This window comes from Macaca fascicularis, chromosome 3 (genome assembly GCF_037993035.2).
Source record: "Macaca fascicularis isolate 582-1 chromosome 3, T2T-MFA8v1.1".
Classification (NCBI taxonomy): Eukaryota; Metazoa; Chordata; class Mammalia; order Primates; family Cercopithecidae; genus Macaca; species Macaca fascicularis.
In genome coordinates, this window is record NC_088377.1 from 1,776,254 (window position 1) to 1,803,923 (window position 27,670).

At 52.9% G+C, this 27,670-nt stretch overlaps 1 protein-coding gene and 1 long non-coding RNA gene across 10 annotated transcripts; both read left to right on the top strand.

Annotated features, from left to right (window-relative positions):
* Window positions 1-114: 114 nt before the first annotated feature.
* Window positions 115-23,254, top strand: POFUT2 (protein O-fucosyltransferase 2). 9 transcript variants are annotated; one of them, XR_012431883.1, is made up of 10 exons: window positions 115-269; window positions 2,352-2,602; window positions 5,963-6,869; window positions 7,208-7,318; window positions 12,029-12,095; window positions 13,033-13,158; window positions 18,898-19,078; window positions 19,329-21,041; window positions 21,137-21,252; window positions 21,604-23,254. XR_012431883.1 is itself a non-coding variant. In XM_065541274.2 (9 exons), exons 1-9 carry the CDS (start codon window positions 139-141, stop codon window positions 21,755-21,757), a joined length of 1,323 nt encoding a protein of 440 aa, XP_065397346.1. In that variant the 5' UTR covers window positions 115-138; the 3' UTR covers window positions 21,758-23,254. The 9 variants fall into 9 exon arrangements, 5 of the variants coding, with proteins under 5 accessions (XP_065397346.1, XP_005548568.3, XP_073889980.1 ...); XR_012431885.1 differs by having other exon boundaries at window positions 5,963-6,107; window positions 12,029-12,131; XR_012431882.1 differs by having other exon boundaries at window positions 5,963-6,107.
* A 3,130-nt stretch (window positions 23,255-26,384) lies between these two features.
* On the top strand, window positions 26,385-27,072 carry LOC141409783 (uncharacterized). Its single transcript, XR_012431891.1, has 2 exons — window positions 26,385-26,515; window positions 26,638-27,072. It is a non-coding gene; the product is annotated as an uncharacterized lncRNA (long non-coding RNA).
* Window positions 27,073-27,670: the final 598 nt, after the last annotated feature.

Below are 27,670 nucleotides of genomic sequence, written 5' to 3' on the forward strand. Positions count from 1 at the left end.
GCTGGTGATGGCGCATAACGCATGCGCGGGAAGGGCTGCTCTGGGCGTTGCCGTGGCTACTGGGAACGCGTTTCACGGGGGCGGGGCTTGCTTCCGGGGCGGGGCGCGGCCGCCGGAAGTGCGTGGCCGGCGGGGGCCATGGCGGCACTCAGCTTCGTCTTACTGCTGCTGGGGGCAGCGTCCTGGCCGCCGGCTTGTGCCTCCGGGCAGGAGTTCTGGCCCGGCCAGTCGGCGGCCGACATTCTGTCGGGGGCGGCGTCCCGCAGACGGTAAACGCGCGTCCACGGTGCCAATGCTGGGGTTCCAGGGTCGGGCAGGGTCAGAGGATGGGATGAGGGCGGGGTGGGTCTGGGATGCGATGGGATAGGGCGGGGTCAGGGGCCAGGGAGAAGGGATGGGGTCAGGGGGCAGGCACACGGGATGGAGGGTGGTCCGGGGCCAGGGGGATGGAATGGAGCGGAGTCTTGGGGGCAGGGGCCAGGGGGATGGGATGGAGCGGGGTCAGGGGGCAGTGTCCAGGGGAATGGGATAGGGTCAGGGTTCTGGGGCACGGAATGTGGCGGAGTAAGGGGCCAGGGTGATGGTATGGGGTAGGGGGCAGGGGCCAGGAGGGATGGGATGGGGGCGGGGCAGGGGCCAGGGTGTTGGGATGGGATGGGGGCGGGGCACGGGCTGGACCTGAAGGGATGGGATGGAATGGGGGCAGGAGCAGGGGCCTGAGGGATGGGATGGGGATGGGGCGGGGGCAGGGACCAGGAAGGATGCGATGGGGACGGAGTAGGGGCAGGGGCAGGGGCCGGGGCCGGGGCCTAGGGGATGGGATGGGGCAGGGGCTGGGGGCAGGATCGGGCCGGTGGGTTGACTGTAGTCGGAGCTCCGTCACTACGGCCCGGGTCTGCAGGCGGGGTTGTCCGCGAGGCCAGGGGCGCAGCCTCGGGAGCCCAGGAAGGGCACCGGGTTGCTCGGGCTGAGCCTGGGCGGGCTCAGGAGGCCCCTGAGTGTCGCAGGTCCAGGCCTGGGTGTGCGAAGCTGGGAGTCAGTGCCCGGCGGGCGCTCCGCAGTGAATTCTTAGGGCCAAGACGAGCTTCGCAGCCGCCCTGTGGCTGTGAGTTCTCCAAGCGGACCCCGAGAGGGGCCTGGACGCAGAGGTGCGCGGCCCCTTGTGGCCTTCGCAGGCCTGGGCGCTGCACGTAGTTTCACCCGCGACGGTGGGAGTCTGTGGAAAACCAGCGCAGAGCAGGAGAAGGAGAGTACCAGGGTTTCTGTAACCGTTGCGGACCTGTCTGTGCCTTGGAGTGCTTTGTGTCCTTCCGCTAGGGCAGTGATCTTAAAGTGTGTCCGGGATCTCTGAGCTTTTGTAGCTGTTTTATAGTAGTACCAGGGTATTCTACGCCTTTTTCACTTCTCTCATGAGTGCACCGCGGAGTTTTCCTAGAAACCCCTTGATCTGTGATGTCACAACAGATTGAATGCAGAAACGGGTATGGGAATCCCGCTGTCACCAGACCCAAAAGAGATTTGCAAAAATTAAGAACATCGTTGGCCGGGCGCGGTTGCTCACGCCTGTAATCCCAGCACTTTGGGAGGCCGAGGCGGGTGGATCACGAGGTCAGGAGATCGAGACCATCCTGGCTAATATGGTGAAACCCGATCTCTACTAAAAAGCAAAAAAATTAGTCGGGCGTGGTGGCGGGCACCTGTAGTCCCAGCTACTCGGGAGGCTGAGGCAGGAGAATGGCCTGAACCCGGGAGGCGGAGCTTGCAGTGAGCCGAGATCAGGCCACTGCACTCCAGCCTGGGAGACAGAGCAAGACTCCGTCTCAAAATAAATAAATAAATAAAAAGAACATCGTCACAGTTCTTCTCACTAATTCATTTTTTAAAGTACGCTTATTTTTTGTTTAAATATGTGATTTTTGTTAACATGTAATGGCTTATTATTTTTATCTGAATTAAATATTTGTAGCTTTAATGTCTAATATAGGACATATCAATAGACATACTGCACATAACCAGCCATCAATCATTGTTTCCAGTGTAAAGGGGTCTTTAGACCAAACAGTTTGAGAACCATGTGGGTACTGATTCTTGGGTTCTAGTCACTGGGATTCCTCTAGCCTTAGTGTTGAACTATTGCTAGTTGTTAAAAGGACGTTAGCATGTCTGCTGTTTCTGCTTACGGGCTCCATAAGTAACTGGTCATAGAGAAACAGGCCACTCACTGCCTTCACAAAGTGGGGACCATCTTAAGCGCCTAGAGTTGGGCCATACGCTGAGACTTCTGAGTAGTCAGGTTTTCCGTGCAGAAACCCCAGCATTCGAGACCTGTGGTCCTCATTCTGCCTGCTCAGGTATCTTCTGTATGACGTCAACCCCCCGGAAGGCTTCAACCTGCGCAGGGATGTCTATATCCGAATCGCCTCTCTCCTGAAGACTCTGCTGAAGACGGAGGAGTGGGTGCTTGTCCTGCCTCCGTGGGGCCGCCTCTATCACTGGCAGAGTCCTGACATCCACCAGGTCCGGATTCCCTGGTCTGAGTTTTTTGATCTTCCGAGTCTCAATAAAAACATCCCCGTCATCGAGTATGAGCAGTTCATCGCAGGTGAGGCCGAGCGGCACGCTGGGAGGCTGTGGTTTTTTAACTGGGACCGGGCAATCATTTCTAAGGTAGACATCAGGTTGGGCTTGCGACTTCATCCAGACTCACCAGCATCCTCCAGTGCCCAGCGCTGCTGCCTGAGGCCTGTGGCAGCACCTCCTCCACTCAGGAGCGCAGTCCCTTTCCCATGCTGCAGTGAGCTTCCCAAAATGTTTCTCGGGAAATAGACCTGAAGTGGATGAGCTTTGTGCCCCCTCACTTCTGGAACCCACGGTGGCCTGATGAGTAGGTGAATGCAGTTAGAGCCGCCCTAACACCCTAAGAAAGCGGCCACCCCGGGTGCTGGACCGACAGGACTCGGCTCCCTGTGCGAAGGGCTGTTTCACGCTGAGGGTGACGTGCTGCGTGCGGAGTATGCTTCGTGGTGTCGCTGTGCGGCACCAGGGATAAAGGTCTGTCTTGTTTAACTTTGTGTTGCTTAATTTTTTCATTTAATTTTAGGAGAGGAATTAAAGCTCTTCTTAGAATGAAGGTATTCAGAGCTTTTTGTGTTGTGTCATTTGGAAGACATAAATTTAAAAGTAAGTGATGCTTTGCTGCTGCATTTGAGAAGCCGTGAAGATGAATGAGTTAGTTTTGAGTCAGGCTCCTGCTTTCCAGCAACTGTTGAGTTCTTACTGGACAGCCACTCTCGGGGCTTAGAGACCTTTGCTCCCTGCCAAGGAGTGTGGCTCCCGTGCCGTCATTTTTCAAGGATGGTGCTCGTTGCACCCTAGACCTTGTCACTTTGAAATGTTTTCTCTGGCAGGGTCAGTCTTGTGAGTGCTAGGGGCATGCAACAACAGGGAGTAACCTCTGACATCCTGGTTGATACCAAGTCACAAAGTCTGCCGCTTGTAAAAAGCATTCCTAGAGTGCATCCTGAGTTGACTTTACAACTTGCTCATGAGTCCTGGAAGATGAAAGCTGTGGTTGGGTGTTTGGTGTAACTAGCAGCCAGCCCTTGGTCTGAACATTAGGTTACAGGAACTCGGAGACGTTATCCTTACCTCCCTTTGGGACCAGTGGGTTTCCTGACAGGGAAGCGGGCAGGTCTGGGCCTTGGGCATCCAAGTGCTTGGGAAGGTCTGGGAAGACAGACCCCGTGTGATGAGCTTCTGAGGCGGATATGCTGGCCTCACGCTTCCCTGCAGTCTACCAGCCTGGGGCTTTGCTGAGCTGTTTCCTTGCCTGTAAGGTGGGGAAGGAACTAGCTCCTGATGTGGCTAACATAGCACCCAGTGTGCGGGATCTTCACCACCTCCCACTAGCATAGAAGGAGCCCCCGCAGCTCCGGCCTTAGGCCTGTAGGCCACGCAGCCCTTAGCCCCCAGTCGTGAGTGAGCAAAAAGGACACCAGAACTTCACCTGCACGGTGCTACTTCCCTGCTTTGTTCCTGCCCGAGAACTTCCCCAGCAGGGTGCTCCCTCCCCGCTATGTTCCTGCCCCAGGACCTCACCTGCACGGTGCTCCCTCCCCGCTGTGTTCCTGCCCCAGGACCTCACCTGCACGGTGCTCCCTCCCCGCTATGTTCCTGCCCCAGGACCTCGCCTGTACGGTGCTCCCTCCCCGCTATGTTCCTGCCCCAGGACTTCACCTGCACGGTGCTCCCTCCCCGCTGTGTTCCTGCCCCAGGACTTCACCTGCATGGTGCTCCCTCCCCGCTGTGTTCCTGCCCCAGAACTTCACCTGTACGGTGCTCCCTCCCCACTGTGTTCCTGCCCCAGGACCTCACCTGCACGGTGCTCCCTCCCCGCTGTGTTCCTGCCCCAGGACCTCACCTGCACGGTGCTCCCTCCCCGCTGTGTTCCTGCCCCAGGACCTCACCTGCACGGTGCTCCCTCCCCGCTGTGTTCCTGCCCCAGGACCTCACCTGCACGGTGCTCCCTCCCCGCTGTGTTCCTGCCCCAGGACCTCGCCTGTACGGTGCTCCCTCCCCGCTATGTTCCTGCCCCAGGACTTCGCCTGCACGGTGCTCCCTCCCCGCTGTGTTCCTGCCCCAGGACTTCACCTGCATGGTGCTCCCTCCCCGCTATGTTCCTGCCCCAGAACTTCACCTGTACGGTGCTCCCTCCCCGCTGTGTTCCTGCCCCAGGACCTCACCTGCACGGTGCTCCCTCCCCACTGTGTTCCTGCCCCAGGACTTCACCTGCACGGTGCTCCCTCCCCACTGTGTTCCTGCCCCAGGACTTCGCCTGTACGGTGCTCCCTCCCCGCTATGTTCCTGCCCCAGGACCTCACCTGCACGGTGCTCCCTCCCCGCTGTGTTCCTGCCCCAGGACCTCACCTGCACGGTGCTCCCTCCCCGCTGTGTTCCTGCCCCAGGACCTCGCCTGCACGGTGCTCCCTCCCCGCTATGTTCCTGCCCCAGGACCTCGCCTGCACGGTGCTCCCTCCCCGCTGTGTTCCTGCCCCAGGACCTCACCTGCACGGTGCTCCCTCCCCGCTATGTTCCTGCCCCAGGACCTCGCCTGTACGGTGCTCCCTCCCCGCTATGTTCCTGCCCCAGGACTTCACCTGCACGGTGCTCCCTCCCCGCTGTGTTCCTGCCCCAGGACTTCACCTGCATGGTGCTCCCTCCCCGCTGTGTTCCTGCCCCAGAACTTCACCTGTACGGTGCTCCCTCCCCACTGTGTTCCTGCCCCAGGACCTCACCTGCACGGTGCTCCCTCCCCACTGTGTTCCTGCCCCAGGACCTCACCTGCACGGTGCTCCTTTCCTGCAGTGTTCCTGCCCCAGAACTTCACCTGTGCGGTGCTCTTTCCCCGCTGTGTTCCTGCTTCCTTGAGCAGATCTTGATTGCTGATCTCTTGGGCAACGCAGTGTCACCTTCTCCGTGTGGGTTGGGCCGTGGGTAAGAGGCACGATTCCTGCTTGCCTGAGCTCCTGTCCCTGGGGGAGGCAGGACACCAGTGCAGTAGATGGTGGCCCAGGTGGTGAGGAGCACTGTGGGAAACCAAGGGGGTAGGGGACAGTGGCCTCACAGAGGGCCAGAGAGCGAGCCCCCGGGGGCTGGACCAGGGGCGTGAAGGCTGGACGGGCTCACATGGGCCTCTGTGAGGATGGGGCCTGCTGCAGCCAGGCAGGGGTGGGGCTGGGGAATCGGGGACCAGCTCCTCCCCACTGGCTGCTATCGCACGCTGTCGGCCCTGTGCCATCATGGCCTGTGCTCTGACCTGTTTTGGCCTTTGTGAGCCTCCTGCAGTCTCTTTGGGAATAGGGTGGTGTACAGTAGTAAGAGTCACCTGCTGGTGGCTGATGCGTGCCCGTAAATGAGCTTCCAATTGCTGTCATGCTTCCCGGCTTCTCTTGGTGTTTTTCAGAGTCTGGTGGGCCCTTTATTGACCAGGTTTACGTCCTACAAAGTTATGCAGAGGGATGGAAAGAAGGGACCTGGGAAGAGAAGGTGGATGAGCGGCCGTGTATCGATCAGCTCCTGTACTCCCAGGACAAGCACGAGTACTACAGGTGCCTGCTGCGGCTGCTCCCTGCCTCCTCCCCCTGCCGCAGGCGCCCCCCGCCACCCTGCGGCAGGCACCTCCCCCAGGCACTCCTCGCCCCACACCCCCGCAGTACCTATAGCCCCCGCCTCCTCCCCCTGCCGCATGTGCCCCCTGCCGCAGGCTCCCCCCCGCACCCTGCGGCAGGCGCCTCCCCCAGGCACTCCTCGCCCCACACCCTCACAGTACCCTCAGCCTCAGCTGCCTCCCCCTGCCACATGCACGCCCCGCCCCCCCACATGCACACCCCCTCCCCCTCAGCCACTCCCCTCCCCACCCCCGGCAGCAGTGCCCTCCACCTCCTCCCCTTGCTGCAGCCTCTCCCCCACGCCACAGCGCCCCCACCACACACACACACAGCGCCCTCGGTGCCCACGCTGGGTGCTGATGCCGGGTTCTGGGCGTTCCCCTCCCCCCGCATCCTGACAGTGCTTCGGTGCCCCTCGTGGTAGTAGCGCTTGTGGCTGCCCACACCGTTCTCATCCTTGACAGGCGGGTCCCCTTTGTGCTGAGGCCTCGAGAATGGGCCGTGGCGAACAACCGGCCGAGACCCCGTGCCTTTTTCCCTGTGTCTTTTCCTGCATTTGGATGTTGCCACAGGAATGGGGGTCTTGTCAGTCCCAACTGTTGATTGCCATTAAAGGCTCTGACACTGCCAGGCCTACTGTGGAAAAGCTGTCAGTTCCCAGCCTCCGTGTGTCCAGTGCCAGGGCAGCTGCTCTAAAGCACGGCAAGTGAGCTCTTGGGAAGGGCGCGGGTGACTTGGGTGACGGTCACAGCCAGGCTGGCCCCGAAGGTGCACAGGGCTGCCTCTGTCCTGCTCCCTCTGCCTCCCGGCAACCCCTGTCATGGGGAGGGCCTCAGTGGTTCATCAGCCTGAGAGGCGCTTGTGGGCTTCTTTTACAATTTTACAAGAATGTCACGATCCGCAGTCGTGATCGGTAAGTTTTCCTAAAGCAGCCGCATTTCATCAAGAGCAAGCCACGGTGTGTGCGTGTCTAGACTCGATTTGTTTTTCTCGTGAAAGCAAAATAAACTGACAGAGCTGCCGCGGGTTTTGTCTTCCAGAGGATGGTTTTGGGGTTATGAGGAGACCAGGGGTCTGAACGTCTCCTGTCTGTCCGTCCAGGGCTCAGCCTCCATCGTGGCGCCCCTGCTTCTGAGAAACACATCAGCCCGGTAAGTGCCCTGCTCCCCTCAGGAGCAGCCTGGAGGCCGCGGTGCCTGCTCCGTGCGTGCTGGGCTAGGGGCTGTCCGTCTCCACTCCCGCATCCCTGGCCCACCCACCTCACAGACAGCACCTGGGGGTGTTGGTTAGGGAAGTGGTCGCATGTGTCTCCGCGAAACAGCGCAGTGGGTGATGTGGACAGTGGGCGAGGGGCACAGAGGTGAGGGCTCAGCCCGGCCGAGTGCGCGGGGAGGGGCTGGGCTGGGGGCGGCGGGGGCTTACCATGAGACTGTTCTCCATTTGTACCACTTGGGCAACTTTTACCAATACCTGCCCCCTCCCCGCACCCAACACCCACCGTTTGATCTGTCTGCTGCCTCATGGGTCTGGAGAGGATCGTGCAGCCACCTTTGGCCATGCGTCTGCCACAAGTGGCCGCCGGCCTGGTGAGCCGGGCCACGAGGGTCCACCCAGGCAGCTGGGGTTGCAGACAAGTCGGTACCTGATGATGTCATAAACTCCGGAGGGAACTGTTGATGACCATGTTCTTAGAACGTGCTGCAGACTGGGGCCCTCTCCGTCACCTCCCTTGGATCTTCTTCTGAGTCCCCCAGCAGGTGCTGTGAGCATCTCCTGTAGGGTCCAGCCCCCCAGGGTTGGTGGGTTTTTCTCCCCATGTGCGGAGACGAGAGATTGTAGGAATAAAGACACAAGACAAAGAGATAAAAGAAAAAGCAGCTAGGCCCGGGAGACCCCTACCACCGAGACGCGGAGACCAGTAGTGGCCCCGAATGCCAGGCTGCGCTGATATTTATTGGATACAAGGCAAAAGGGGCAGGGTAAGGAATGTGAGCCATCTGCATTGATAGGTAAAGTCACGTGGGTCACATGTCCACTGGACGGGGGCCCTTCCCTGCCTGGCAGCCGAGGCAGAGAGAAAGAGAGGAGAGAGAGAGAGCTTACGCCATTATTTCCACGTATCAGAGACTTTTAGTACTTTCACTAATTTGCTACTGTTACCTAAAAGGCAGAGCCAGGTGTACAGGATGGAACATGAAGGCGGACTAGGAGCGTGACCGCGGAAGCACAGCATCACAGGGAGACAGGCCTCCGGATAACTGCGGGTGTGCCCGACATCAGTCAGTCCCTCCACAAGAGGTGGAGGAGTAGTCTTCTCTGAACTCCTCCGGGGAAAGGGAGTCTCCTTTTCCCTGTCTGCTGAGTAGCGGGTGTTTTCCTTGACACTGACGCTACCGCTCGACCATGGTCCACTTGGCAACGGACGTCTTCCCTGACGCTGGCGTTACCGCTAGACGAAGGCGCCCTCTGGTGGCCCTGCCCGGGCATAACAGAAGGCTCACATTCTTGTCTTCTGGTCACTTCTCACTATGTCCCCTCATCTCCTATCTCTGTATGGCCTGGTTTTTCCTAAGTTATAATCATAGAGCGAGGATTATTATAATATTGGAATAAAGAGTAATTACTACAAACTAATGATTAATGATATTCATACATAATCGTATCTATTATCCATATCTAGTATAACTATTGTTATTTTACACATTTTATTATACTGGAACAGCTTGTGCCCTCGATCTCTTGCCTTGGCACCTGGGTGGCTTACCGCCCACAGTCTCCCACAGACTGGGCACAGCAGGGCATGGGTGCCTCTCGCGCTTGCCCACGTTGAGGTTGAGGCTGCCTTGTCTGCTATCGTGCCCTGTGTGCGCCTCTAGAGGCCATGGCAGTCGCGACCCTATTGGACATCACAGCTGGCTTGGTACCACTCTGGTCAGTAACAGCTGCCACTGGCCCCAGTGGGCCGGGACCACGTGGTCTCAGCTGCTCTGGGCCTTTGTGAAGGCAGGTGGCTCCAGCACAGGCCCGCGTGTCTGCTGCTCGGCCAGCCCGGCTGTTGCGGAAAAGCAGAACTCAGGTTGTGGAGGGAACTAGGCTGAATTGTTTTGGTGGTTGAGATGCAGCTTTAATGTCCTGGGACTGGGTTCATTTCATGAAAATATCCGGGTTTCGGAAGCCAGTCTGCCTACGTGTGGGGCCCGTGGAACAGTCGTGCCTGTCAGTTTTTTCTATTCACATTTGCAGGTTAGAATGGAGCTGAGCCCAGAGGGGCTTCCAGCCAGATGGTCCTGATTGAGGAGAAACGCCTCTGCCGGGCTGCAGGGGAAGGAGGCTGATGGTGGGGGCAAGGCCGTCTGCCCCCAGCACCCAGGGAAAGTCTCTAATGGGGGTTAAAGCCCTAATGGGAAGGTGAAGCTATAAAGCCATTAAGAGAGGAGCCTCACCACCTTGGGGCAGGAAGCTTTCTTCAGCAAGATGGGAAAAGCACGCACCAAAAAAGAAAGATTGGTAAAGCCAGTTACTTTAAAATCAAGAACTTTTGTCCATTAGAAGAATGGAGACAGGCCTCAGAGAGGAAGGTCCTGCAGCACATTTCATGAACTAAGGACTTTCCGGGATACAGGAGACAAAACCTAGTGAGTGAGGGACGGGCAGCCTGGGGTGAGGTGAGTCTAAGACGGGATCCATGTGATTCAGGAGTAAGAACGGCTGCTGTTAATGTGAGCAGGTGCCCCAGTGCTGTCGTGCTCAGGAAACCATCCACCGTTGGGACGACAGGTCCACAGGGGCTGGAAGGCTGCTCCTGGAGCGAGAATTTGGTAAAACCCTGAGAGTCCGGTGCACCCCGAATGCAGGACGTGCACCCACAGACCCCTGGCCAGGAATGTTCATGGCCTCCCCGGACCAGGAAAACCCGTGCACCCCTCAGCCACGCACGGGATAGAGTGTGGTAGATCCACAACTGACGGGCAGACTGCTGCCGTTTTCAACAAAGAGAAATCAAGATATAATGCCCAGTTTAAAAAAAAAAAAGAAAAAGATAAATGTGGTCATGTTCCATGTGCATGAAGGTCAAAGACAGTCCCGTGCATCGGAGGTAGAGATGGGGGATGCCGGGGAGGCCCCTGAGGATGGGGCAGAGCAAGTGTGTGAAGGGCTTTGTTCCTCCTTGTTCCTCCACCCAGGTAGGGGCTGCACCGTGTTCGTTTTGGAGCAGTTTGCCTACCCGCGCCTGTGCGGAATGTCCTCTACCTGCGCCCGTGCGGAATGTGGGTCTCGAAGTGCGGTATTGCATTTCACAAAAAGCCTTAAACGGCGTTGGAAGCAGGGCCAGAGGCACCCACTGAATCCAGCTATGCCCATCTCTCCAGAAATCACCTCACGTCGCCGCCTGTGCATGCGGCCGTCTTTTTAAACACGTGGAATCACCACACACGCTGTCCACGCAGTTTTCAGTTTGCCCTTCTCTTCCCACCCAGCTGCACACCTGGGTATTACGACACGTGGACATCACCTCGCTCTTTTGCAGCTGTCTGTGTACAGATGGAAGAAAATGTGGCCTTTGGTTGTTTCCAGGTTTGTGTAGAAGAGTCTGTGTGTGAACCATGAGGGCATAAAACTAGGATGCCACCCAGAAGAGGACGATTGGTCTCGATTGCCTGACCTCGTGATCCGCCCACCTCAGCCTCCCAAAATGCTGGGATTACAGGTGTGAGCCACTGCACCAGACCAAAATTAAAATTTTTAATGTAGTCAAATTCATCAGTCTTTTCCTTAAACATTTCTGGGTTTTTGTATTCCAACCTTTACCACCCCAGTATTCGGGTCTCTTTTCTTACGATCCATTTTGTGCGTTTCGTTTTTATTTTGCATCAAGAGCCCTAGGAAGTGTGGTGAGACGGTTGGTTCAATGGCTGGAAAAGGAGAGGCACTTCCCACGTGGAATTAGGTAGCGTTTAGCGTGACAGTCACAGGCACCTGGATGACTTGTCAGACCCAAACTGGAGCAAGAAGGCGCAGAGGAGGAGGTGCCTGCCTGCGAGTCTGAAATAAAGGCTGGCTGGAGGGCTCTCTGAAATAACCCCAGGAAGGCGCTGAGGAGGAGGTGCCTGCCAGGAGTCTGAGATGAAGGCTGGCTGGAGTCTGAGATGAAGGCTGGCTGGAGGGCTCTCTGAAATAACCCCAGGAAGGCGCTGAGGAGGAGGTGCCTGCCAGGAGTCTCAGATGAAGGCTGGCTGGAGGGCTCTCTGAAATAACCCCAGGACGTTCCTCACACATTTCATGCACCTCACACTTTCACAGCCACTGCTTCACACGTGCACGTATTCCTGGGACCAGGTTTGCCAATGGACAAGGGCTGCAGTAACTCGGACGAGACGCTGTCGCAAGAATGCCTGCCCGGGAATGGCGTCTCTACCACGGAACAGATGCAGCTCCAGCTTTGAGCCCGAGTCAGTGAATTTGTTTCCAAGCAGCTTATGTGAACCTCTCCTTTTTGCCAAAGAAAAGCTTCCCACAGCCTCCCGTCTTCAGGCGCACCTGCAGCTTGCCATAGCCATCAGTGGATCCTGGATTCCAAGCCTTCTGCCCACTCCCAAATACACTCCTCAAATTAGGAGATACTTTTCTCTGATGTCATTATCTGAGTTGACAGTGGGCGTTAAACCCTCAGAACTGTGGTGTGGAGGCCAGACAGCAGCCTGCCTGTGTCTCAGCCATAACCGCCCGACGCGCCCTGGTTGGTGTCCCTTGAAGACTTGGTCTCTGCTTCCCCGGCCCTGGGTTCTCCCAGTTTGTGCTCTGAGAGTGTGACTGTCATCATCCTTAACTCTTATAACTATTGTCATGTTGTTTAAAAATAGGTCCGTGATGTTAGACAGAGCCGAGAACCTACTTCATGACCACTACGGAGGGAAAGAATACTGGGATGTGAGTGTTTCCTCGGGAGCATCTTTCTAAATTAGTGTATGTTGCCTATTATTTAGTTTTTGAAAATTTAAAACAGTTGATGGCTCTTTTGAACTTTGCTGATTAAAATCATAATTGAAGCCCTGGATACGGGCACCTGCAGTGACTGCGCCGCCCCCGAGTCTCACGTGGCCGCAGAGCCAGGTCCTCGGGAGCCCACAGGGCCGCCCAGCTCTCCCCTCTGATGCCACAGGCCCTGAATGCAGTGGCGGTGCCCTGGAGTCAGCCCCCGAGTCAGTGACTCCGTCAGTGGCTGGAACGTAGACCCCTCCTTTCTCCTTTCTTTAGCTTTGAAAGGTGGGACTGTTTTCTGCAGCGGGTCTTTCCCATTGCCGTTGATTTCTGTGTTGATGGGGTGACTTTCCATAGCCACCCCGGTTCTGTGAGTGAGTGGGAGTATAGGGCGGGAAGCGGCTGCCCCCCTCCCGTGGGCACAGCAGGCCTGCTGACATGTTCACCAGGGCAGCAGCTTGTAAAGCTGGAACCTGCCTGCAGGAGACAGTCCCTGCTCACATGGGGCCTTGTGCAGGTCGGTCCCGCCCCATTTGGCAAAAGCTAGAAGTCAAGTTGGGGAGACACTGAGGGGAAGGAGCTGCACACAGTTGTGCCAGCCAGGGGCAATGGCCAGCTGAGCCCGTGTGTGCCACAGCTTCCCTCGGGGGAGCCTGGCAGAGCTGGCAGGGGTGGACGGCTTGCCCTGCATTGGCTTCATGCCGGAGACCCTTCGAGAGCCTCCACCGTGGATGGCACTGCTTCTCGGGCGACTGTTGATGAGGAATGTCTCTGAGGGTCTTGTTCCAGCTGCAGGGGTGGGTGGCGGCAGCTATGGGAGAACCCGCTCCAGAAGGGCGGCATGGCGGGCGGGCTGTTCTCAGCCAAGCCGTCGCCGTTTCCACAGACCCGTCGCAGCATGGTGTTCGCCAGGCACCTGCGGGAGGTGGGAAACGAGTTCAGGAGCAGACACCTCAACTCCACGGACGACGCGGACAGGATCCCCTTCCAGGAGGACTGGACGAAGATGAAGGTAGCCCCTCTCCCTTTTGTTAATTGGAGAGAAGGTAAATCCTCTCTTGAGATGCCCAAAAACTCATGCCTTCAGTTCAGAGTCACAGCAGGGTTGGCGCGTCTGTCGGCGTGGATGCCTCCCTGAAATGTGAGTCACGGTAATTACCCGCTCTCGGGAGGCGCCAGGACCCTGGGACCCTCGTCGCGGTGCAGACTCGGGGAGTCACTCCGCCTGGCTCTCCCTCTAGTAACACGGGAGTCCTGGCAGGCCCAGCAGCCTCAAAGGTGTTCTCAGAGCGCGGCGAGGCCAGGAGCACGGAAGCAGGAGCTCGAGGTGGTCAGAGGCACGTTGGGTCTTTCTCCCTCATGACCTGATTGATAGAGAAAAGCAGCGTGCACCCAGACTCGCCTAGAAGCACCGTCAGTGCTATTTTGGTCTAGAGTCATCCTTTTTTTATTCTATGTATATATTTTTAAGTGTTTTCTGAAAGTTTGGGTTTTTCTGTGGTGTAATTACAACAAACATATTGCTTTTTCAACTTGATTTTGTTTTTAAGCATTTTCAGTGTCTGTTTTTTGTGTTTTTTAAACAAAACTTTCATAGAAGTGCCATTTTACTTGTTTGTTCTTTATGGGGTATTTGAGCTGTTTCCACGTGGAATAGCATTAATTGTTCCAGCAATAATTAAGTTACTTGGACAGTTTTTACTCGGGAAAAAATACAGAAGATTTTTTCATTTTATCCCACTTGTATTTCTTTTCAGTGTTTTTTATTTTTTATTCTTTTAAATTTTATTTAATTAACTTTTTTTGTTTTTGGTTTTGTTTTGAGAGAGTCTCACTCTTCTGAGTAACTGGGACTACAGGTGTGTACCACAACGCCTGGCTAATTTTTGTATTTTGTATTTTGAGTACAGACAGGATTTTCTCATGTTGGCCAGGCTGGTCTCAAACTCCTGACCTCAAGTAATCCACCTGCCTCGGCCTCCCAAAGTGCTGGGATTACAGACATGAGCCACTGTGCCTGGCTTATTTTATCTTTTTTTTTTAAAAAAACTTTAATTGTTTTTGGGGAACAGGTGATGTTTGGTTACATGGATAAAATGGTAATTTCTGAGATTTTGGTGCACCCATCACCCGAGCAGTGTACACTGTACCCAATGTGTAGTCTTTTATCCCTCACCCCCTCCACTCTTCCCCTTGAGTCCCCAAAGTCCATTGTGTCATTCTCATGCCTTTGCATCCTCATAGCTTAGTTCCCACTTATGAGTGAGAACATTTGATATTTGGTTTTCTGTTCCTGAGTTACTTCATTTAGAATAATGGTCTCCAGATCCATCCAGGTTGCTGCAAAGCATTCATTTCCTTCCTTTTTATGGCTGATATACCACATTTTCTTCATCCACTCACTGGCCAATGGGCATTCAGGCCGGTTCCATGTTTTCACGGCTGTGGATTGTGCTGCTATAAACATGCATGTGCAAGTGTCTTTTTCATATAGTGACTTCTTTTCCTCTGGGTAGATACCCGGCAGTGGGATTGCTGGATCAATGGTAGATCTACCTTTAGTTCTTTAAGAATCTCCATACTGTTTTCCATAGTGGTTGTACTAGTTTGCATTCCCACCAGCAGTGTCACGGTGTTCCCCTTCACCACATCCACGCCGACATCCATAATTTTTTGGTTTTTTGATTATGGCTCTTCTTGCAGGAGTAAGGTAGTATCCTGTTGTGGTTTTCGTTTGCATTTCCCTGATCATTAGTGATGTTGAGCATTTTTTCGTATGTTTGTGTATCTTCTTTTGAGAATTGTCTATTCATGTCCTTAGCCTACATTTTGATGGGATTATTTGTTTTTTTTTTTTAATGCTGATTTGTTTTGGTTCCTTGTAGATTGTGGATATTAGTCCTTGGTCGGATGCAAAGTTTGCGAGTATTTTCTCCCACTCTGGGGGCTGTTTGCTGATTGTTTCTTTTGCTGTGCAGAAGCTTTTAGTTTAATTATGTCCTAACTATTAATGTTTGTTTTTGTTGCTTTTGCTTTTGGGTTCTTGGTCAGGAACTCTTTGCCTAAGCCAATGTCTAGAAGAGTTTTCCGGATGTTATCCTCTAGAATTTTTATGATTTCAGGTCTTAGATTTAAGTCTTTGATCCACCTTGAGTTGATTTTTGTATAAGATGAGAGACGAGGATCCAGTTTCATTCTTCTACATGTGGGTTGCCAATTAATCCTGCACCATTTTTGAATAGGATGTCCTTTCCCCACTTTGTGTTTTTGTTTGCTTTGTCGAAGATCTGTAAGTATTTCACTTTATTTCTGGGTTCTCTATTCTGCTCCACTGGTCTAGGTACCTATTTTTATAGCAGTACCATGCTGTTTTGGTAACTGTAGTCTTGTAGGATAGTTTGAAGTTGAGTAATGTGTACCTCCAGATTTGTACTTTTTGCTTAGTCTTGCTTTGGCTATGTAGGCTCCGTTTTGGATCCATATGAATTTTAGGATTTTGTTTTTTCTAGTTCTGTGAAGAATGATGATGGCATTTTGATGGGAATTGCATTGATAGATTGCTTTTGTAGTATGGTCATTTTCACAATATTGATTCTACCCATCCATGAGCATGGGATGTGTTTCCAATAGTTTGTGTTGTCTATGATTTCTTTCAGCAGTGTTTTGTAATTTTCCTTGTAGAGATCAAGTTTTGTGGGTTTTTTTGGTTGTTTTTGTGTTTTGTTTTGTTTCATTCTTTTTTTTTTTTTTTCTTTTTTTTTTTTTTTTTTTTGCAGCTGTTGTAAAAGGAGTTGAATTCTTGGTTTGATTCTCAGCTTGGTTGTTATTGGTGTATAGCAGTGCTGCTGACTTGTGTACATTCATTTTGTATCCTGAAACTTTACGGAATTCATTTATCAAATCTGGGAGTTTTTTGGGTGAGTCTTTAGGGTTTCCTAGGTATACGATTATATCGTCAGTGAACAGTGACAGTTTGACTTACTCTTTACTGATTTGGATGCCCTTTATTTCTTTCTCTTGTCTGATTGCACTGACTAGGACTTCCAGTACTATGTTGAATAGAATTGGTGAGAGTGGGCATCCTTGTCTTGCTCCAGTTCTCAGGAGGAATGCTTTCAACTTTTCCCTGTTCAGTATAATGTTGACTTTGGATTTATCATAGATGACTTTTATTACCTTGAGGTATGTCCCTTCTATGCCACCTTTGCTGAGGGTTTTAATCATAAAGTGATGCTGGATTTGTCAAATGTTGCTTCTGCATCTATTAAAATGATCATATGATTTTTGTTTTTAGTGCTGTTTAGGTTGTGTGTCGCATTTGTTGACTTGCATATGTTAAACCATCCCTGCATCCCAGATATGAAATCCATTTGATCATGGTGTTACCTTTTTGATATGTTATATAATATCCCTCCATCTTTTTTAACTGTTGTTGCTTTAAAGTCTGTTTTGTCTGATATAAGAACAGCTACCCTGCTCACTTTGGGTGTCTATTTGCATGGAATATCTTTTTCCACCCCTTTACCTTAAGTTTATGTGAATCCTTATGTGTTAGGTGAGTCTCTTGAAGACTTTTGCCTCACAGCTTTTAGGCAGATTTTTATCCATTCTGCCACTCTTTTTCTTTTAAGTGGAACATTTAAGCCATTTACATTCAACTTTGGTATTGAGGTGTGAGGTACTATATTCTATTCATCATGCTAGTTGCTGCTTGAATACCGTTTTCTTTCTTTCTTTCTTTCTTTTAATTGTGTTGTTTTATAGTCCCTGTGAGATTCATGCTTTAAGGAGGTTCTAGTTTGATGTATTTTGAGGTTTTGTTTCAAGATTTAGAACTTCTTTTAGCATTTCTTGTAGTACTGGCTTGGTAGTGGTGAATTCTCTCAGCATTTGTTTGTCTAAAGAAGATGATCTCTCCTTCATTTATGAAGCTTAGTTTTGCTGAATAAAAAAATTATTGGCGGATAATTATTTTGTTTGTGGAGGCTGAAGGTAGGACCCCAGTCCCTTGTAGTAGGGTTTCTGCTGAGAAATCTGCTGTTAATCTGATAGGTTTTCCTTTATAGGTTACCTGGTGCTTTTGGCTCACAGCTTTTAAGATTCTTTCCTTCGTCTTGACTTTAGATAACCTGATGACTATGTGCTGAGGCGATGATCTTTTTGTGATGAATTGCCCAGGTATTCTTTGAGCTTCCTGTATTTGGATGTCTAGGTCTCTAGCAAGACCAGGAAGTTTTCCTCAATTGTTCCCTCAAATACATTTTCCAAACTTTTCGATTTCTTTTCTTCCTCAGGAACACCAATTATCCTTAGGTTTCGTTGTTTAACATAATCCCAAATATCTTGGAGGCTTTGTTCTTTTTTTTTTTTTTTTTTACTATTCTTTTATCTTTGTGTTTGTTGAATTGGGCTGATTTGAAAACTTTGTCTTTAAGCTCTGAAGCTCTTTCTTCTCCTGTTCTAGTTCTAGTCTATTATTGAAACTTTCCAGTGTATTTCGTTTCTTTAAGCGTGTCTTTCATTTCCAGAGGTTGGAATTGATTTTTCTTTATGATACTTATTTATCTGGAGCATTTTTCATCCACATTCTGTATTTTTTTCACCTTTCACCTTTTTCAGCACTAGACAGGTCATCAAGACAGAAAGCCAACAAAGAAAGTGAAAAGTTGGTTTTCACCTTTGTCTGGTATGTCCTTGAGTAGCTTAATAATCAACCTTCAGAATTCTTTATCTGGCAATTCAGAGATTTCTTCTTGGTTTGATCCATTGCTGGGGAGCTCCTGTGATCTTTTGGGGGTGCTATAGAACCTTGTTTTGTCATATTATCACAATTGGTTTTCTGCCTCCTCATTTGGGCAGACTATTTCATTGGAAAGATCTGGAACTCACGGGCTGCTGTTCAGATTCTTTCGTCCCACGGGGTGCTCTGTGGTGCTCTTCCCTTCCCCTAGGGATGGGGCCTCCTGAGAGCTGGGCTGCAGTGATGAGATTGCTCTTCTGGGTCTAGCCACCCAGTGGGGCTTCCAGGCCCTGGGATGGTGCTGGGGAATGTCTGCCGAGCCCCGTGATGTGATCCGTCTTCAGGTCTCCCCGCCGTGAGTACCAGCACCTGCTCTGTGGAGGTCGCAGGGGAGTGAGGTGGACTCTGGCGGGGTCCTTGGTTGTAGTTTTGCTGAGTGCACTGGCTTTCTCGAATGCTGGTTATGCTGCAGTGAAGTTGTCATGTGGACAGACTCTGGACCTGTGGTCAGCCAGGATGTTACAAGTGGTGGAATTAGCTGTTGCTTTCTCCTTCCTTAGAGCAAGGTTCTGTTAGAATTTGCTGTAACCATTTGCATTGGTGGCCTCCAGCCAGGAGGTGGTGCTGTCAAGAGGGCAGCAGAGCATTCTGGCTCTTGGGGAGTTTGCAGCTGTGAGCTGCTTCGTCCACAGGAGCTGGCACGTCCCTGCGGTGGTTCTCGGAGCACAAGTTTGCAGCGTGAGTCTCCACATGCTGTTCTCTTTTTAAATACTTTTCTTTAACTCAGATAAAATGATCAGTGGTAATTAATACTGCTTCACTGTCTTCTTAGAAAGACATCTGGTCGCCCCCGAGATTCCACCTGAATCCCTTAGACAGCCCTGGAGGCCACCCCATGGAGGAGGCCACATGGAAATGGTCGTCCCTCTGCGCCTCGAGTTCCACCCGGTGCCCAGGATGAGCCCCGAGCCCGCCTGTCAGTTTCCGCATTTCCTTGTGGTTCTTTGCTAGGTCAAGCTGGGCTCGGCGCTAGGGGGCCCCTACCTGGGAGTCCATCTGAGAAGAAAAGATTTTATCTGGGGTCACAGAGAGGATGTGCCCAGCCTGGAAGGGGCCGTGAGGAAGATCCGCAGCCTCATGAAGATCCACCGGCTGGACAAGGTGTTTGTGGCCACAGATGCCGTCAGAAAGGGTATGGAGCTTCCGTGCCTTTCGTTTCTTTCTTTTCGTCTTGATCCCTGGTTCCGTTCTGGGTAGACCTAGGCCTGCATGATCTTCAACTAATTCCTGGGAGGGTAAAGCTGGATTGTGTGTCTGCATGTTTTGAGCCAGTTCCTAACGAATTAACCAGAAGCCAAGTATGCATGTCTTCCTGCTAAAGAGAGACATATCTGTTCCTACCGGAGGATCCGGTTCAAAGGGTCTCTCCTTCTGCTTCGCAGAATATGAAGAGCTAAAAAAGCTGTTACCCGAGATGGTGAGGTTTGAACCCACGTGGGAGGAGCTGGAGCTCTACAAGGACGGAGGCGTGGCGATTATTGACCAGTGGATCTGCTCACATGCCAGGTGCCTGCCCCCTTCACCATCGGCTGAGAGCGGGTCGGGTGACTTTCAAAGGTTCTTCCGTCCCAGGTACTCGGTGTCAGAGCAGATGGTTGCCTGTGTAGCCTGCCCACTTCACTGTCGGCCGAGAGCGGGTCGGGTGGCTTTCAAAAGGTTCTTTGTTCCAGGTACTCGGTGTCAGAGCAGATGGTCACCTGTGTTCACAGTGGTCATTTCCACACTGTTTACCTCCTCGTCTGAGTCTCCTGTAGCATCTGGTTCAGTGTTTCCCTGGGCTGAAGTTAATTGTTTATCTTGCCCTTTTAATTCTCACACACAGACTTCCTCCATAGCAGGCTGTTGGCATAGCTGGCCTCATCTCAGAACCTCTTCTTGTGTCTCATTTTCCCGTCATTCCCAGTTTCTGCCCCATCTGCCCCCTGCCCTGAGAGTTGCCCGTGCCCTCGAGTTGGGCGCGTTGTTGGTGCTGTGTGTGTTGCTGAAGAGCATCATGAGCATCGCCAAGGCCGGGAGCCTGGGCCCTTGTGCGGTCGTTCTTGTGGGGTTGTGAGTGTCCCTGAGGCCGGGAGCCTGGGCCCTTGTGCGGTCGTTCTTGTGGGGTTGTGAGTGTCCCTGAGGCCGGGAGCCTGGGCCCTTGTGTGGTTGTTCTCGTGGGGTTGTCGTGAGTGTCCCCGAGGCCGGGAGTCTGGGTCCTGCATGCGATCTTTCTTGTGGGGTTGCCATGAGTGTCCCCAAGGTTGGGAGCCTGGGCCCTGCATGCCGTCATTCTCATGGGGCTGCTGTAGGAGGTAGGGCTGGGCCTCTGTTCCCCTAAAGACCTGTCTGCCCATCTGCAATGGAGACCAAGGTTAGGATTAGGGTGAAACAGTTTGAGTTCAATAAAAAAGGAAAGTAGAGGGAATGGTCTTCCCGTGGTTAGCACTGTGCACGTGTGTAGGTCTCTGTGGGTTAGTCTGTCTCCCTCCTGCCCGAGGAATGCTGAGCGCCCTGAGCTGGTGCCTCTTCACACATCTGCTGTTTCCTGTGGTGGTCTGGGCATTGTGCGTAAGACCCACGGAGGCTCTGGGTGATGCTGTCTGTGGGGCGTGGATCCCTTTACCTGTTAAACAGACAGGAGGCAGCGCTGACTTCTTAGGTCAGGGCGGAGGTGTGTGGGAGCCCAGTCACGAGCTTGCCCCTGCTTCTCAGGTGTGGCCTTGAGATTTGACTGCGAGCTTGGCAGTGCTGTCTCCCCAGCCCAGGAAGCCTGCTGTGGGGAGGCCTGACACTGAGCTCTCGGCCTCCTGCCCTCAGCTGCGCGAAGCACTTGGCCTAGCTCACTGAAGCTGCTCTACCTCCAGGCTAGCGCGGCCTACTCTGACAGGCCCGTGTGTGTGGAGTGGTGAGGGTCTCCCCACCAATGCCCCCACCCAGCAGCACACGGGCCTGTGTGGCCTGCTGGCCCTGTGGTTCCGTGTACAGCACTGGGCACGTCACGTTTGCTCTGGAAACATCTCTGGGGTTTGCTTGTTCTTGAAGTTCATGAAGTGCTGCTGGAGAGCCAGAAACTGACTGTGCAGGAGCCAGAGGAATGGGCAGGCCGCTGACCCAAGGTGTGAAGAAACCCCTGGAGAAGGGTGTCCCCACCAGCCCATATGGCGTGTGTGTGGAGGAGTCCTTGACCTCCGTGATTTCTCTTGTGCCTCAGGATAAGGACCCCCCATGCCTTGGCTAGACAGTGTTGTGATTAGTAGGAATCTCTCATTGTTCACCATGTGACCCCCAGGAGGTATTCGACCTGCACCGGCGTGCCTGGTCCAGGAGGTATTCGACCTGCACCAGCGTGCCTGGTCCAGGAGGTATTCGACCTGCACCGGCGTGCCTGGTCTGGGATTTGGTGATGGAGAGGAGAGCTCCTGAGGGGGGCATGTGGTGGGACAGGAATGTGGTGGCTGCTGACTGTGGGGTGGGGATGGGGCTGCAGCATCAGGCAGAGCCCCTCGGCGCAGATGTCAAGGGCACCTGAGCGAGGGGTGCCAGCAGGGGGGCGGCTGTGTCGGTTCCATGTAACTCTGGAACTCATTTCACTCACCTGCTCCTCTCAGTTCTCCCTAACTCTGGAACCTCTGTGATCTCAGTTCTTCCTAACTCTGGAACCTCTGTGGTCCTTTGCAGGTTTTTTATCGGCACCTCAGTCTCAACATTTTCTTTTCGGATTCATGAGGAAAGAGAAATTCTGGGGTTGGACCCCAAGACGACGTACAACAGGTTCTGCGGAGACCAAGAGAAGGCATGTGAGCAGCCCACGCACTGGAAGATCACCTACTGAGAAGGCTCCTCCGGGGCCGCTCCCGGACCCGACTGACGTGGGTGGACGCAGGCTCTGTCGCCGCGGAGTCACCGTCTGCTGCCAGCCAGGAGCTCGGTGGACAGGACTGTCCCTCGCGGGATCCTAAGCCCAGAAGAGGCCCCAGGCCTCTAGAGGTGCAGCGCGTCTAGAGTTGTGCTCTGTCCTTGGCGTTTCCAGCCGCCATGGCTGACGAAGAGGCTCTGCTGCCCTCGGGGGCAGTTGTGTTTTCAGGCAGTGTCTGTGAACCCACAGCTCGGTTGCCAGCAGGGCCCACGTGGTGACTCATAAGCAGGAGTGTTTGTCAGGCTCCAGCTCTGGCCTTACCAGCCACCTTTCATGTCTTCATATTTTAAGCGCATTGAGGATAGATGCTGGCGGGTGAGCTGCCCTCCGTCAGGTGCACACGGGCTGACATTTCCCTGGGAGATGGTGCAAGGAAAAGAGTCATTTTAAATGTCTGCAGAGTGACTGGGGCCTCACGAATCCCTCTGTTGCCCTCCACGCAGCAGGAGGCTGCCTGTTTGTTTCCTCCTGGGATGTGTGCAAGGCAGACCTGGTGCTGCAAAGGGAAGGGCCTGAGGCCTCAGGGAGCCCCGTGGAGGGATGACAGTTCAGGCCCTACCGTCAGCACATCAGAGTGCTGGGAAGTTTTTCAGTGGCGTCTCTGGGACACTCGGTGGATTGTCTGTAGGAAACTTGCAACTCCACTCCTCACACCAGGCCCAGCTGGCTGCCCCGCCCTCGCCCTGGCTGCCGCGCCCTCACCCTGGCTGGCAGGTGCACGTGGGGCCTCCGGGTCCACCATTCACTATTGAGAGCTAGAAATGAGGAAGGACAGTCACACCAACTCCAAAAGGCTGTCTAGGATGAGCTGCTTTATCAGGGAGCTCCTTGTACCCATTTTACAGAAATCATTTTTAGGTCTTTGTGCCACCACCATGAGGGGCATCTGCAAAGAGGGCAACGCTGGACGCAGAATCTGTGGAAGGTGCAGCAGTGCCTCAGGGGTCCTCAAGGTCAGGGAGCCCCCCTCTCCATCTTGGCCCATTACCCTTTGTGACTTCCCACCATGGTGTCGTGTGACCCTCAGGCTGGTGGGGGCTGAGTCCTCACTGAGCACCCACTTTCCACATCTGCTAGAGGAACAGTGACACGGACACTTGTGTGACAGAGAGAGGAGGGTTAGTGAGGAGGGACAGACAGCTCTTCCCTTCAGAGCCTGGCTAGTCTAGGACATCACCTTGCTGTGTCTTCTCCTTCTCAAGCTTTTAAAATTGACCCTGAGCGTGAGACAGGGTCCTACGGTGTTACTCAAAGCTGTGCAAGGTAAATGGTGACATATTTATTCTTTTCCCATTTGTTCTAGAAACAGTGCCTTTTTCATCAATTGCATTTTCCAGGTTGAGAGCTGTATAAAACATTTTGGACTGTGACCATGTACCTTCCTTTTTAAGAAAAATAAACTGCTTTATGGTAGTTAGCTGTGGAGCGTAGACTCATTAGACTCATTTCCTGCTGCCCAGCGGAAGGTGGAAGAACCCTTTCACATCTCCCAGAAGGCACATGGTGACTAGGTTGGAACAGGGTCGGGGCCGCTCCTGCTGGCCTGTGAGTGCTGTGGCATCTGCATCAGGACACCACTTCTGCCAGAGCCCCTGGGGCCCCCAGTGTTTCCTGGGTCTGCTCAAGGGGCCCTGCAAGCCCTCGTCATCCTCAACAGCAACCAGCCCTCTGTTCATTAGACTGCTGGGAGGCCTCTTTGGGGAAAGAATTCCACAGTTGTAAAAGTTTGAAAACTGCCAGGTTTTTAGGCACATAGGAGATGGCAGTATGGCCTTTATGAGTTTAACTGTGATGGGAAGAGACCAGCCAGTGAGAAGATTAGTGTGCCAGGTGCTGGTAAATGCTGCAGAACTCTGGAGAACACAGCCTGGAGGAGGTGGGAGGTTGGGAGGGGCCCAGGAAGGCTAGTGGGGCTGTAAGAGGCAGTGGCCAGAACAATGAGTACAGAGGCCCCAGGGCACATACGGCCAAGGCGGAGAGATGCTGGTGTCCCAGATGGAGCAACTGGGCCAGTGATGCGTCGGGAGGATGTGTGGGTAGGAGGGCCTCTGTGGGGCCTGGGCAGAGCAGGGTGTGATGTGACTGTGTAGAGAATAGCCTGGAAGCTGGAGGCTGGTGAGGAGGCTCTTGCTTGGTCCTAGTGAGACACAATGGTCAAGAGTGTTGAAAACTTGAGGCTGGACGCAGTGGCTCACGCCTGTAATCCCAGCACTTTGGGAGGTCAAGGCGGTTGGATTGCTTTAGGTTAGGAGTTTGAGACCAGCCCAGCCAACATGGTGAAATCCCATCTCTACTAAAAAAAAAAAAAAAAAAAAAAATTAGCCTCGCGGGCATGGTGGTGCATGTCTGTAATCCCAGCTACGTGGGAGGCTGAGGCAGGAGAATCACTTAAACCTGGGAGGCAGAAGTTGCCATGAGCTGTGATTGTGCCACTGCACTCCAGCCTGGGGTGACAGAGTGAGACTCTGTCTGAAAAAAAGAAAAACTTTAGAGTTTATTTGAACAAAGAACAGTTCATGAATTGCGCTCAGAACCAGGAGAGGCTCAGCGAGCTCTACCCAGCAGCATGGGCAGGCAGCACTTAAAGACAGAACACGAAAGTGAGGCACGGAAACAGCCTGATTGGCTACAGCTGGGCCTCTGCGTCATGTGGGTGTGGTCTGATCCACTGGCAGCTTACGACAGACTCAGCTACTTGTTACAAGAATAGACTTACTAGGTTGAGTTTGTTTACATGCTTGGTTAGGTTGCAGTTCACTAGGTAGGAATTCAAAGAATGGCCAGCTTTAGGCCAGATGTAATTTAACAAAAGGACCCGGGTGTGGGCACATCCCTGGAAGGAGGTACTGGGTCTGAGAGCCCAGGCGGACCCTAAGGGGTTGTCTTAGCTGCTGCAAGGATGATGGAACCCTCTCCCTTTTTTAAGCTAATGGTCTTTTTGTTGCAGGGAGAAAAGATGGACTTGCAGCTTGGAATGGATGTAAATCATAGTGTTTTCAGCACTGTTGGTTGTGCCGAAGTCCACAGCCACAGCCTCTTCTGCCAGCTCCAAGTCATGGTTCCAAAGACTTTTAAAACAGTCCATAGATACTCCCTTGATAAAGGTTTCATTTTTAAAATGTGTGTGGATGGTGGCAGCCTGACCCTGTTTCACTCCAGTGCAAGGCAGATGACACCAAGCCAACATGCAGAGGCCTGGCCAGGGTGTTGTCACTGTGAGTTGGGGCACACACAAGCACAGGGGGCCGTCCTGCGGTGGGCTGGGCCCAGTGGCTCACCCTTCACCCTTTTTCCGCACATCTTCCTGGAGTAGACGAAGTTTAAATGTTCGTTTTCAGTAAGCAGCTGTGACTATACTAACACACTGAGTTAGAACCATTTGAATAGGTTTTGAATCTGCTTTTTCATTGTTCACTTTTAATACTATTAACTAAAGCATTTATTTGGGAAACAAAGGATTGTGATTTGGGTAAACTGAGTCAGGGTGACCCTGAGTAGTGTCCTGGAAGGCAAACACTGGAGAGTTTTGGATTTTCTCTTTGTTTGAGACGGAGTCTGACTCTGTTGCCCAGGCTGGAGTACAGTGGCGCGATCTCAGCTCACTGCAACCTCCACCTCCTGGGTTCAGGTGATTCTCCTGCCTCAGCCTCCTGAGTAGCTGGGACTACAGGTGCTTGCCACCACCACCCCTGACTAATTTTTGTATTTTTAGTAGAGATGAGGTTTCACCGTGTTGGCCAGGCTGGGTCTCAAACTTCTGATCTCAGGTGATCCACCCACCTCAGCCTCCCAAAGTGCTGGGATTACAGGTATGAGCCGCCTCGCCCGGCCTGGAGAGATGTGCATAGAGGATTTCCACAAAGGGTTTTTGGAGGCAGTTCATTGGCTGGGGAGAAATCCTAAATGAAGCCCTTTCTGGTGGGTTAGTGCTTCAGGGCCCTCCCAGCTGGGAGATGTGAAGGCCGTCAGGGGCTGACTTCAGCTGCTGGTCCAGGTCTACGGGCATCCTGTGGCCTGGCCGTCGGCGTGTGAATGCAGGCCTCCCGCGGCCTCCCTTCCACTTAGAAAGCCTTCGCATTGGTGACTTCGTTTTCTTTCACATTTCCCCCTTTTGATCGAGTTCTTCCTCCAGAAAGTCACAGATCAGTTGGTGAATGTGATGTTGTCCCTTGTTGCCGGGAGGCACTTGTCCCAGGGAGTCATGTCCCTCATTGCGGACGTGACCTCAGTCAAGCTCTAGTGTCACCTGCTTCACCTTCGGGTCAGTTTTCATTTCAGGGGATTGTCTGAATTCCAGCAGGGGGTAGAGGTTTCTTTAAATGAGAAACCTGAATCCAAGGGCTGACACCTTTTAGTTTGACAGCACAGGGATTGGTAAGGAGTACCTGACGCGGACTCTTCACTGAGGTTGAAGGAAATCTTTCTGTAAATGTCTTTTCCAGTAGAGAAAAAGATCAGGCTGAAGGTCGTGCTGTCTGGTGCCTTTATCTCCTGGGAACACACCGTGTAAAGACTGTCTGACCAGGGTATGACTTGTGTGAACCGCCTTCATTATTCCTTTACAGTATTGAAGCATGTCTCCTTTAATACACGGACTGTTCAGAGCAGAAGGGACTCTGCGCATTGACCCTGCCGTGATCATTTCAAAAGGTGACAACTTGCAGTTTCCGAAAGGTGCGGACCTTAGATTCGGAAGGACCACAGGAAGTGCCTTTGGCCAGGGCAATTTTAGTGCTTCCTGAAATTTTGCCAATTGAATCTTGGTGATGCCACCTGTGCTTTCTGCCCGTCTGCAGGACTGGGATGGTAGGCACAATGCCAGCGCTGTAATGTGGACCAGACTTCACAGATTGGTTTTACGACCTGGCCAGTGGAGTTCCTTGCCGCTGCGTGTGAAGATGTGCCCGTCACGTAGGGAGAATCTGCTCTAGTCGAGTGTGCGGCGTCTGAGGCAGTGGCACATCAGGAAGGGAACGCTTCCACCCAGGAGGAGAACATGCAAATCATCACGACGTATTTATAGTCTCGGGAGGCAGTGGCTGGATGAAGTCCATTCGCCAGACCTCAGAGGGCCTGCTGGGCAGGTCAGAACGGCCTGGGACTGTCTGAAGTGTCTTCGCTGGGTTGAATTTTGGGCAAACAGCACAAGGCAGTTGTGCCTCTTTGGCCGTCCTTGAAATGTTTCTCCCCCAGTACTGTTTTGTAAACGTGTAAGTTCATTAGTTGCCCAATGAGTCGTCCTGATGTTTTCATAGATTCTGGTAACACCGACTCATGGGTGCTTGGGACAGGGCGTCTTTAATAACATGACTTACGTCCTTTTTTGGAAAATTATCTCAGCTGTAAGGTTTTTAGTCTTAGTGAAACTCAAGGCAGTGGCTTTTGCTGTAGAATCAACCACATTTTTTTCTTTAGCCCCATCAGACTTCAATTTTGAATACCCAGAAACTGTGATTATGGCCAAAGCAGAAGGAAGCCAAATTGAATTTAATGAACGATTGACGAAACTGTCATTTTTAACTTGGTTCCCTCTGGAGGTTAAAAAGTTTGTTTCCAGCGCCGGGCGCGGTGGCTCACGCCTGTAATCCCAGCACTTTGGGAGGCTGAGATGGGCGGATCACGAGGTCAGGAGATGGAGACCATCCTGGCTAACACGGTGAAACCCCATCTCTAGTAAAACACAAAAAATTAGCCGGGCGTGACGGTGGGCGCCTGTAGTCCCAGCTACTCGGGAGGCTGAGGCAGGAGAATGGCGTGAACCTGGGAGGCGGAGGTTGCAGTAAGCCGAGATCGCGCTACTGCACTCCAGCCTGGGCGACAGAGCGAGAC

Coding starts and splice junctions, on each gene's coding strand:
- POFUT2 (XM_065541274.2), top strand. CDS start 139: ATGGCGGCACTCAGCTTCGTCTTACTGCTGCTGGGGGCAGCGTCCTGG. Junction 12,096..13,032: donor GAGGGAAAGAATACTGGGAT/GTGAGTGTTTCC, acceptor CCGTTTCCACAG/ACCCGTCGCAGCATGGTGTT. Junction 19,079..19,328: donor CACAGATGCCGTCAGAAAGG/GTATGGAGCTTC, acceptor TCTGCTTCGCAG/AATATGAAGAGCTAAAAAAG.